The sequence below is a fragment of the Sapajus apella genome, unplaced genomic scaffold (genome assembly GCF_009761245.1).
Source record: "Sapajus apella isolate SASKATOON/1434 unplaced genomic scaffold, GSC_monkey_1.0 scaffold8, whole genome shotgun sequence".
Taxonomy (NCBI): domain Eukaryota; kingdom Metazoa; phylum Chordata; class Mammalia; order Primates; family Cebidae; genus Sapajus; species Sapajus apella.
This window is the reverse complement of record NW_022436948.1, coordinates 3,364,597-3,376,602: the sequence shown is the minus strand read 5'-3', so window position 1 is coordinate 3,376,602 and position 12,006 is coordinate 3,364,597. Positions and strand designations below refer to the sequence as shown.

The following is a 12,006-nucleotide window of genomic DNA, read 5'->3' as shown; positions in this document are numbered from 1 at the left end:
TTTTTGAGACGGAGTCTCGCTCTGTCGCCCAGGCTGGAGTGCAATGGCGCGATCTCGGCTCACTGCAACCTCTGCCTCCCAGGTCGAAGCGATTCTCCTGCCTCAGCCTCCCAAGTAGCTGGGATTACAGGCATCCATCATCATGCCCAGCTAATTTTTGTATTTTTGGTAGAGATGGGGTTTCGCCATGTTGGCCAGACTGGGCTTGAACTCCTGACCTCAGGTGATCTGTCCGCCTCAGCCTCCCAATGTGCTGGGATTACAGGCATGAGCCACCGAGCCTGGCCAGAAAATGGTTTTTCAATCAAGACTTGCTTCTAATCTCGGGGCTCTGTTATCAGGGACTTGACCACGCTGAGGGCTGCTTTCCTTCCGCTTTCCCTGTCACCAGTCCCAAAGCGACATGACACAGGGAACACCCATGTGGAAGCCCTGTGTGTCTCTGCCTGGGTTTTGGAAGCTGGCGTGTGCTCTCTGAGCCCCCAGAGGCCTAGATCGTCTGTGGTCCCCACAGGGCCTCTGCTGTGTGTGTGGCTGGTCAGCGGCCCTGCCAAAGGCCACCTGTCCACCCCCAAGCACGCAGGCAGAGGGGCACAGGGTGGGAGGAAGGCAAGTGGGGTCAGTCCTGGACAGCCTCAGGCTCCAGAGCCCCTCCCCACCGCTCCAGGGTGGTGCTCACAGCACCCGGTCCTGGCCATGGGCCCCGTCAATGCAGAGCCACGGCCCCAGGGGCCTGAGTGGGCTTGATTAGAAACAGTAGGTGCCAGGAGATCTTCAGCCTTGTCTTAGAAACACATTCTGGAAGGCAGCTCGAAGCCCCATCCCATGGCCTCCAGCCCTCACCTGAGCAGGTGATCACACTAGGCAGGTAAGGACCTGGGCAGGCAGACAACGCCCGAGGCTCACGGCCACCAGTTACACACCTCAGAACTGCTGTCTCGGCCAAGTGCGCTGGCTCACGCCTGTAATCCCAACACTGTGGGAAGCCAAGACAGGTGGATCACGAGGTCAGGAGCTCGAGACCAGTGTGGCCAACATGGTGAAGCCCCGCCTCTACTAAAAATACAAAAATTGGCTGGGCATGATGGTGGGTGCCTGTAATCCCAGCTACACAGGAGGCTGAGGCAGGAGAATTCCCTGAACCCCAGAGGAGGAGGTTACAGTGAGCAAAGAACGTGCCACTGCACCCAACCTGGGCGACAGAGCGAGACTCCATCTCATTGCTGTCTTACACGTGTGGGCTGGTGGCTGGCAGAGGGTGCATCCCCAACCACCTCCAGCCCCCTCAGCCATCCCCACTGTCCCCGTGCCCCAGCGGCCGCCACCCACTCACCACACAGCAGCCCCTCCTGGGAGATCAGCATGCGGGCAAAGGTGAATGCTTCCTCGTCATTGCTCTTGAACCACTTGTCCACCACCTGAGAGGGACCCCACGACAGCCCGTCAGCATGGGGGCCACTTCCGTGTGGCCAGGGGGGTGAACAGCCTCGTGGTGAACCCCATGTCTAGCTGGCAGGACCCCAGAGGCCACACCCCAGCCTTTCCCCCCGGGATCCGCACGTCTGCAGACCTTCCAGTTACAACACGTTTTGCAGACAGCAAAACCGCCCACCAGCCCCAGGGAGCATCCCTGTGACCTGCACTCCACTCTTACTCAGGCCAAAGCCACCTTTGTGGTTCTTAACAGAGTCTTCTGGGGCATTAATTTTCCCACATTTTCCCTGCTCCCGGCCCTTGCCGCCCAGGCTGTGTCCCTCTGTGAGGTCAGGCCACATGGGCGGACATGGGCCCCAGGCTACTTCCCTGACCTTCGAGACCAGCTTCTCACCATGCGTGCCGGGGCTCGCCCTTCCGTTCCCCTCCTCGGGGAAGCCGATGTGGGCCAGGAGCAGCCAGCCTCCCCGGCGTGAGGGTGAGTTATGGCGGCACCGGCACTGCGCCGGGCTGGGACTTGTCCTGTCCTATGGCAGTGCCAGCACTGCGCTGGGCTGGGACTTGTCCTGTCTAACGGCAGCACCGGCACTGCACCGGGCTGGGACTCGACCTACTGTCCTGTCCAACAGCGGCACCGGCACCGCGTGGGGCTGGGACTTGTCCTGTCTAACGGCGGCGCCGGGCTGGGACTCGACCTACCGTCTGGTCTAACGGTGGCGCCGGCACTGCGAGGGGCTGGGACTTGTCCTGTCTAACGGGGGCGCCGGGCTGGGACTCGACCTACCGTCCTGTCCAGCACAGTGGGGATGAAGTCGTAGCCGATCCCTTCCACCTCGTAGGTGGTCAGCTCCGTCAGGTTCAGCTCCTCTGGCTCCGCGAGGATGGAGCCTTCGGGGTCCACCCCAATGATCTGCAGAGCACGTGGCTTTAGGTCCAGCAAAAGCCCGGCTGGAGATGCCCAGCTACCACATTATCAGAGTGGCAGATGCTGCCACGAACAAGTGCCCACGGGTGGTGGTCTGTTCCCAGCCTCAGAGGCAGGACGAGAAACCCAGGAGCCCAGGCCCCAAGTATCAAAGCGATAACGACCTCATCTGGATTAAATGCTCAGTGCAGGGCATTCAGAAGTGAAGGCGGGTGTCTGGGAGGAAATGACCTCCCCAGGGGCCTTTTGGAGCAGGGCCCCAGGACCACCCAGGCAGACCACCCTATGGCAGGGCAGCTGAGCCTTGGGAACAAAGGGCATTGCTGGGCAAGCAACAGTCGCAGGGAGAGAATGTGCTTCTCATTAGCAGGGCCTTTCTAGGTGTCCCTCCTCACCCCTGCTCTTAACCCCGAGTCCAGGGGCCCTCCCCCAACTCCCTCAAACCCCAGCTGAGGGGCAGACTCAGGACCAGAGGACTCAGAGCTCCTGGCTGATCCTCGGAGGCCCGCAGATGGAACTCCGGCCCCCACTCAGCACAGGAAGCCCCCCTAGGTCACTGGCCAGCGAGTGAGCACCTGGCCCCAGCTCCTTTGGGTCGCGAGCTGCTGGCCCCTTATCTGCCGAGCACCGTCTTCCCAAACACCTCCCGAGCCTCGAGGAAATAGAGCAAAAGACCGTGTGCCAAGCAGAGCGTGAGGAACGAGTGCTTTCGGCTTGGGAGCAGGGCCCACTCCGCGCTGCCCACCCCGGGCCCGGCCGAGCCACTCACCTTGCATCCGGGACACTTCTCCTTCAGCTTCCTGGCGATGCCCGTGATGGTGCCACCCGTGCCCGCTGAGGCCACCAGCATGTCCAGCTTCCCTGGTGGACAGATAACATTCTTGGGTCCCCGCCTGGCCAGCCCGCCACTCAAAGCAACAATCACTGAAAACACGCTCAGCGCAAACCACGGTGGGCGACCGAAAAATTCGAAAGAGAAACTTCTCCAGTCCGAGCAGCCGCCATGGCAGCCATCGGTCTGTAAAAGCCATCCAGAAGCAGGCAGCCTGGTGCGCCAGCCGTCTCTGCTCAGTGACACTCGGCCCCTACAACCCCCATTTGGCTGGATGCAGAAGGGCAGGACGCTGTCCGGGGGGTGCAGGCGCTGAGGGTGGGCGGAGGGAGGCTGGGAATGAATCAGCCCCTGGGCTGTGGATATCTGCATGGTGTGAGTTAACTGAGTTTACACAGGAAATGGAATCAGTCATTTAGGCTTCGGCTCAGAAACTCGCCAGACGCTCACCCTGCTGGCGGCCAGCGTGGGCATCTGGTGGACAAGTCAGAGCAGGGAAAGACTCGGTGAGGCTGAGCAGCGTGGGCACCCATGCTGAGGCAGGACTGTTTTTGCCAAACGAGAGAATTCTCACACATAAAGCCCAGGCAAGAAAATGCCTAGATCTTACAGCCCGGCTCCTGGGCACACACCGAGGGTGTACTCTGGCCCCTGCCAACACCGGATTCCCAACAGGAAGTCAGGGTGCCAACCTCCTGGCAACTTCTCTCTAAAGGGATCTCTTGGGAAAACATCAGTACCAACCCCCACAGGCCTTGGCATCAAGTCCCTGGAAAAGGGTCCAAGGCTCCAGCCTCATGCCTGAAACTGAGAGTGAGCTCATCGCACATGTCACCAGCCCTGTTCTGCAGATGAATTCGGTGCCCGGGTCGGGGCACGAACCCAACAGAAGCCCCAGCTGCGAGCCTAGCAGCAGCCTGGGCCCTGAACAGACTTGCTCCCTGCATTCTCTACGGGAGGAGCTCCTAGATCTGGAGAGACTGCTGGGTAAACAAACACAGCCACGCCCTGCGTTTGGCGTTACAGATAAGGCGTAGGCAGAGAGGCCAAGAGGGCACAAAGGATGGAGGAAACTGTTCTAGAGAAATGCTCTAGAGAGCATTTCACAAAGGGGACATTTGAACTGGGTTTTGAAGGGTTCACAGGAGTTCACCAACGAGAGGGCAAGAGATGTGCCCAGGCAGCCAAGGATAAATGCAGTCAAAATGGACAGAGGGACGCACCGTCACACTGCTGCAGGATCTCCTCCGCGGTGCTGTCGTAGTGAGCCAGGGGGTTGCCGGCGTTGCGGTACTGCAAGGAGAGAGCAGAGCCCGTGAGTTGGCCCCGGACACCTCAGCCACCCCACATCCCTGACCGAGACCCCCCAGGGAAAGCCTTCCCCCAGGCCCCGGCGCCTCACCTGGTCTAGGATGTGAGAATTGGGGATTTCATTCTTCAGCCGCCAGGCCACCCCCACGTGTGACTCTGGGGAGTCGAACCTGGCACTGGTGGGTGTCCTCACAATCTCAGCCCCCAGGGCCCGCAGCACGTCCACCTGCATGAGGGAAGGGGGTGACCTGCATCTTTCCCCGGCCCGTGACCCCGCCCCCGGCCCGTGACCCCGCCCCCGCCGCGCCCACCCACCTTCTCTGAGCTCATCTTCTCCGGCATCACGATGATGCAGCGATAGCCCCTCACGGCCGCAGCCAGGGCCAGCCCAATCCCTGAAGGAGCACAGAGGGTGAGAGGGGCCCAGTGCCCCCCAAGCCCCACCCTGCCCCTGCCTGGGACACAGGGGCACGCCCCCATGCTGCTTCCTCTAGGGCCCAGGGAAGAGGGTTCTGTGGGATTCCAGAACTGCCCGGCATAGCTGCCTCTGCCTCCGAGTGTGGGGGAGAGAATGCCAGAGGCGGAAACAAAAGGCATAAAACGAGGAGGCAGCGGTGCAGGACGTGAGAGCCGGGGCCCCAGGCCCCGCCGGGTGCAGCCGGGTGCTCGTCCCATACCAATTCCCTGGCACTGCCAGCTGCCATCGCCCCAACAGCATCGGCACCCATTGGCCCCGACCCCGACCACTTGTCAGAGGAGGCTGGGCCGGGACACAGGCCAGCAGTGGGCATGAGCTGCCAGGGTGCAGGTGGCCGGGCAGACCAGCGCACGTGGCTACAGCTCAGCCTCCCCCAGGCCCCGTCAGGGTCGGCACCGGCAGGGGACCGCCAGCCGCCCCCCACCGCCCCCGCCGGGCCCGGCACTCACCAGTGTTCCCGGACGTTGGCTCGATAATCGTGTCCCCCGGCTTCAGCGTCCCCGCACGCTCGGCATCCTCAATCATCCGCAGGCTGATGCGGTCCTTCACGCTGCCGCCCGCATTGAAGAACTCACACTTGGCCACTGGGAGGCAGTGAATCACAGAGGAGGAGAACCCCACTGATTCCTGCTCACCCCCATTACCTGACACATCCCAGGATGGGGGACAGGCTTGAGGGTCTGTGGGTTCTGAAAAATCACCACCTCTCCACCCCGACCCTTACACCTGCACCTGGCGCTCGCCCATCAGAGCTTCTCCCCCTGCAGCCCATCCTACAGGCTCTGCATGGCACAGAGCAACTCTGTGGGAACCAGAGACATAAGCAGCCCTCACTGGGGGTGCCACCCCAGTACCCCCACCATGAGCTGGGCATGTAGCGGGCAGGCGCCTGGATTCGGGTCCCCCATGCCCCTATGCCCAGCCGTACCTGGCGGCCCCTGCCAGAGCAGCTTGATGTCCTGAAGCCACGGCCCCAGTCACACCCCAGCCCCACTGGATGGGGACTCGCAAACTCTCCCCTGCAGCCTCCCACTGTCCTCCTTCCCCTGTGGGTCTCTGTGAAGGGGGCTGCTCTGATGCAGCTCCAAGAATTCCCTCCCTAGAGGGGCAGAGTAGGGGCAGGCTCCCTCAAGGCCCTGACTACGAATCGGCCATCAGTCCTCAATGCACCGACCCCTGACTGCCTTCCTCCAGAGCCTGCCCCAGCTCTTACAAGTCGCTGTGACATGATAGCATCTCAGGATGAAAAAGTTCTAAGCCATGTTACTGGTTCCCTCGCCTTCCCACTCAAACTGCACCCCCTCCACTGGCCCTGTCACGGGATTCTCCGTGGCTCCCGCCCTGCCACCCTCCGAACTCACTTGGCCTTGGTCATCTGAAATATGAAATTCTGTCCCCGCCTTGTCCCCAAGGCCTCTGCACCCACAGCTTTCTCCGTGACGATGCTGAGGTCTCTGAGGGGCCTGTGCTCTTGGTGAAGAGTGACCCTCACAAATTCCCTCCACCCTCTTGTGCCTGGAAACTGCGTCCTGCAAAGAAGTGCCTTCCCCGGAAGCCTTAGACCAGACCCTGTGTGTACCCAGGACAAGGCCAGCCACAGACCCCCCAAATTCCCACTGTCTGTCTCATAAATGATGAGCTGAACTGTCTGTCCCCACAAAGCTGGCAAGACAGAGCCAACTGGTTCCTGGCCAGCGGGTGGCTCACAGCACGTGTCTAGGACCCGTCCACTCCTCCCTGGGAGGCGTGACGCAAACACTCCCACCCTGCTTGCATCTGCCTTTGACCCTCACCAACTCTTCACACCCTCGCTCCTTCCAGTCTGGCCTCAGCTCAAAGATCACCCGTTCCCTGGTCCATCAGCTCGGGATCCACCTCAGTCACCCTCTGACACGTTGTGTGTTCTTCCCAAACTTAAACTGACATGATCTCGGCCACTGATTAACCAGCGACTCCTGACCCCGTTGCCCACCCCCCACCCCAGGGCCTTGCCTACGCGATCCATCCCAGATCCCCGGGGCCCATGGAGCCCGGTGAGGATGGAGGAAGCCCCTCTCAAAGCCAGGGCACTCACAGAGCTCGCACTTCAGGCCGAACTTCTGCCCAATCTTGTTGATTCTCACCATGGGGGTGTCCCCGATCTTCTTCAGAATGTCTGGCAAGATTTTTGGAGCTTTTGCCCTGAAACAGAGGAGTCCACAGTCATCCAGGAAAAACACGAAATAGTACCAGCCCTGGCAGTCCAAGGGCCGGCCTGTTTTCCGCAAATCAGCAGTCACAGAACTGGCTTCATCTGGGGGTGGTTACACAAATGTATGCACAGTTACCCCTAACACACACCTCACACACATGCCTGAAACACACACATGCCTGAAACACATGCCTGAAATACATACACCCCCTCACACACATGCCTGAAACACACACACACCTTACACACATACCTGAAACACACATACACCTCACATACATGCCTGAAACACATGCCTGAAACACACGCCTGAAACACACACACACACACACACACAGGCTTGCACCTAAAAACCCTATAAAAAGCAAATCTTGCCTATAGCGTGCTTGTACCAATGCCAGTTTCCCAGGTTTGAAATGAACTAGTCATGGAAGACGTTGGTAGCAGAAAGCTGGGAGAATGCTACAAAGGACCTGTTATTTTTGCAACTTCTCATGAGTAGCAGGTTAGCAAACACTGACTCCAAAACAACAGACTTAGGTCCATCTTTTCAGAAAGGCTTTCCTGGGGAATTTCATTTCCTTTCATCTCTCAGCATCTGACCGAAGGAGGGAAAAACACAAAGCGCGGACCTCAGGGCAGAGACTCCTCAAACCTCAGGCCATCCAGGGACAATGGCCAGAAAGCACAGCTGGGAGGCCTCGCCCTGCACAGAACATGCCAGGCACATGGTGGACACGGAGCCCGGCCAAGGCGCAGCAGCCCAGGATCCTGAAGCTCTGCCCTGCAGCATCCAGACATGCAAACCCTGGTCCAGGTGGTTTCCTAAATGGCCCTCATGCCCCTGCCATCCTCCCCCACAGGGAAATGCTGATGACACCCCTGTCTAACTGCACCAAGTCCCGGCTCACCACATATTCATCTGGGAACACGCACAGCTCACGGTGGTCTCCAGACCCCTCCCTTGCAGCTCCCATGACACCCCGTGGCTCTGACCCCGAGCCCCCACCTCAGCACAGGCACCTGCTAAGCAGCCAGGGTCCTCGGGCCCTGCACCCTCAGGAGATGATCCTTAGACCCGAGGTGAACCCAGCTCCCGGGGTCCTGTGGCATGGAGGGAGAGCCGCCCCGAAGACTCAGGCAGCAGCAAGAGTGGCTGGAGCCCAGGTGCGCCCTCCCAGGAACAGAGAGCAGTGCTGCCGCTCCCCAGGCTGCAGAGGCGCCGGCACAGAAGCTCAAATGGTGCAGGCTGGGGAGAGGCTCCCTCTGAAGCAGTCCTTGGTGGAAGGGAAACAGGCTTGGCAGGGTGCAGAGAGCCAGACGGAAAGCCAAGCCCCCAGTGACTGTTCGTTCATTAACTCAGTTCAGGCAACTGGGCAGCCAGGCAGGAAGGGGCCCGCCTCCCCGCAGCAGGTGTGCTGACTCAGCACTGGGCCTCGTGGCTGAAGTCACCTGAGAAGTTGGCAGAGGTGGTCAGGGCCAGACCCAGAGCGCTCAGCAAGGTCAAGGATGTGACTTGCAGGGACAGCCCTGGAGTCACTGACCTCAAGGACTCCCAACTCCACAGCCCAGGAGGCCCCCAGGAGGACACCCTACACGGTCCTAGAATGAACCCCAACTCCTACCCGACCTCTGCAGCCCCTCCCCCCAGCACCACCATTCTCAGGTGCCCTCTGACGGACAGGCGGCTAGGCTCCGCCCCTCAGGGTGAGGGCATCTCTGGAGGGTGAGCGAGGCCAGGGCGTGAGGGGCAGGTGCGATGCCCTCTTACAACCTGGTGGGCACTGTCTCCACTCATGCCCTAGTGCCAGGAGCTCACGGAGCCCTCAGGAATCCGGCCTCTCTTCCCTGCCCACCCCACCCCCCAGCAGCCACCCCTGACCTCACCGGGCCTCTCACCCACTGCTCTCTCCGGCTTGTCTTGGCAGCGAGAGTCCATCCACCTGGCTGCCCACCTGCCCTCGTGGCCTCCTGAGCTCCCAGCACTGAGTGTGTTCACCACTCACACCTGGGTTTGTCAATTTCACTTCTTCCTATTGCTCCACTGAGAGTACACCCAGCCACCCCGCCAGTCCTGAACTGCAAATCAGCAACCATAAATGTTGGTAGTAGTGTACAAATAGGAATCATAATCCCAGCACTTTGGGAGGCCGAGGTAGGTGGATCACCTGAGGTCAGGAGTTCAAGACCAGCCTGGACAACATGGTGAAACCCCTTCTCTACTAAAAATACAAAGATTAGTTAGACGTGGTGGTGCAAGCCTGTAATCCCAGCTACTCCGGAGGCTGAGGCAGAATTGGTTGAACCCGGGAGGCAGAGGTTGCAGTGAGCCAAGACTGCACCACTGCACTCCAGCCTGGGCGACAGAGTGAGGCTCCGTGTTGAAAATAAAAAAAGAGAATCAAACATCTAAGCAGCATATTCTTTGATCTATTTGTTCTCCTCCACGGAGATTATGCTAAGGAAATAGAGATAATCCTAAGGCTTAGTGAGCTCAATTTCAGTTCGGTGCTGGGGTAGGGACTTTGCTTTATTTTTCTTTTCCACTGATAGACCCTGAGCAGGGCTGGAAATGCATGAGGCACTCAGGAAAGGCTCGTTGGCCAAATGAATGTGTAGCGTTTTCTATTGCAGTGATTTAAAATGAGATAACTGCAAACGTTTATCTACCCAACAGAGGGCTTACAAAATTATGGCTTCTTCACCCAACAGTCTGTGCCACTAGAAAAAGAGCCCACTATGTAAAAATATTTAATGCCTAAGGGAAGTCTTTGTGACCTAGAGTTAACTGAAAAGTGCAGGCAGGGCTGGGTGCAGTGGCTCACGCCTGTAATCCCAGCAGTTTGGGAGGTGAAGGTGGGTGGATCACTTGAATCCAGGAGTTCAAGACCAGCCTGGGCAAACCCCATCTCTCCTAAAAATACAAATTAAGGCCAGGTGCGGAGGCTCGCACCTGCAATCCCAGCACTTTGGGAAGCTGAGGCAGGTGGGTCATGAGGTCAGGAGTTTGAGATCAGCCTGACCAACATGATGAAACTCCGTCTCGACTAAAAATACAAAAAAAAATTAGCTGGCCGTGGTGGCAAGAGCCTGTAACTTCAGTGACCCAGGAGGCTGAGACAGGAGAATCGCTTGAACCTGGGAGGCAGAAGTTGCAGTGAGCCAAGATCGTGCCACTGCATTCCAGCCTGGGCGACAAAGAGAGACTCCATCTCAAAAAAAAAAGCAACAAAAAAATTAGCCAGGCGTGATGGTGGGTGCCCGTAGTCCCAGCTACATGGGAGGCTGAGGTGGGAGGATCCCTTAATCAGGAGAGGTTCAGGCTGCAGTGAGACACGACTGCACCACTGTACTCCACTCTGGGCAACAGAATGAGACCCTGTCTCAACAAAATCAGTCAATCAATAAAGAGAGTGCAGGCAGGATCCCAGTTCCCTCCAGCGAACCTGCGTGGGCAGCCACAGACTGGGTGAAGCACATGTTGAGCATCTCGGTCTTGTTGGGACTGGCCTAGGCGCTGGGCGGCCGTGTAAGGAGGCCTGGTTCTCTGAGCCTCGGCTGCCTGCCTCATCTACACAGTGCGCCCCCACCCCCAGCTCCTCAATCCAGAGTGCCCACAGGGGGTCACACCTCAAGTCCTCCTGGCTGTGTGGTGTCCAGGTAACAAACTCCTGCCCTCCAGGACACAGATTGACCCTCTTGTGATCAAAAGCAGGACTTACAGGGTGGTGTGGTGATGCGGGGACTCGGAGGCAGGCCGGCCCAGCTTCCAGGTGCACCTGCTTGGGGCATCGGGCCGGATCCACAGGCGCTCCTTGGCTTCCTTATCCCCTGCGGGCCCCTTCTCCAGGCTCCCCTTTGCCGAGGGCGGCCCTAAGTGGTGGGGGCAGACTGCTGGCCCTGCTTCCACCTGGGGTGTCTCAGAAGGCATGCCAGGACCTGGCAAAGCAAAGAGAGACACATCGGTTCAGGTTCAGATGCTGAGGGGTCCAGCAAACCCTGCTGACCTGGCCCCCTCTCGGCGGGGGCTCTGCTCCCTCAGAGAAGCCCTGGAAGAAGGGCACAGAAACACCAGTTCTGTGGGCAGCTGCTTGGTCATTTCCCTCTTAGGCATATACCAAAAAAATGTACCAAAAAAAAATGGAAACAGATACTGGCTTGGGCCAGGCGCAGCGGCTCACATCTCTCACCCCAGCACTCGGGGAGGCAGAGGCCGGAGGATTGCTGCAGTTTGGGAGGTCAAGACCAGCCTGGGCGCAAGCCCCGTCTCTATTTAAAAAAATAAAACAACAACAAAACAAATGCTTGCACACCCATGCTTACTGCTGCACTGTTCACAAGTCAAAAGGTGGAGGAGGAGTGTGTGTGCATGGATGGATGGACACACACCAGAATACTGGTGCACGCATGTGCACGCGTGCACACACACGCACACACACACGAATAGAGGCTCACACACACACACCACAATACAGGCTCACACACACACACACACTAGAAGAGGCATACATGCACACACACGCACACACACACACTAAAATAGAGGCTCACACACACACACACACCAGAATAGAGGCTGACACACACATCAGAATAGAGGATCACACACACACACACACCAGAATAGAGGCTCTCACACACACTAGAATAGAGGCTCACATACACACACTAGAATAGAGGCTCACACACACACACACACACACTAGAATAGAGGCTCACACACACACATTAGAAGAGACTCACACACACACACTAGAAGATCACACACACACACACTAGAATAGAGGCTCACACACACACACACATCAGAATAGAGGCTCACACACACACACACA

At 58.5% G+C, this 12,006-nt stretch overlaps 1 protein-coding gene across 3 annotated transcripts in view; it reads right to left on the bottom strand.

Moving 5' to 3' along the window:
• Positions 1-12,006, bottom strand: part of CBS (cystathionine beta-synthase) — a 21,807-nt gene that overhangs the window by 7,876 nt on the left and 1,925 nt on the right. For all 3 annotated transcript variants that reach the window (XM_032276766.1, XM_032276767.1, XM_032276769.1), the window contains 9 exons: positions 10,894-11,110; positions 7,055-7,161; positions 5,430-5,564; positions 4,818-4,897; positions 4,594-4,728; positions 4,415-4,484; positions 3,129-3,220; positions 2,219-2,344; positions 1,334-1,418 (listed from right to left, as the gene is read on the bottom strand). In XM_032276766.1, coding sequence (XP_032132657.1) covers positions 1,334-1,418; positions 2,219-2,344; positions 3,129-3,220; positions 4,415-4,484; positions 4,594-4,728; positions 4,818-4,897; positions 5,430-5,564; positions 7,055-7,161; positions 10,894-11,102 — 1,039 coding nt within the window. In that variant the 5' untranslated portion in view covers positions 11,103-11,110. Of the gene's footprint in view, positions 1-1,333; positions 1,419-2,218; positions 2,345-3,128; positions 3,221-4,414; positions 4,485-4,593; positions 4,729-4,817; positions 4,898-5,429; positions 5,565-7,054; positions 7,162-10,893; positions 11,111-12,006 lie in introns of those variants that run through there.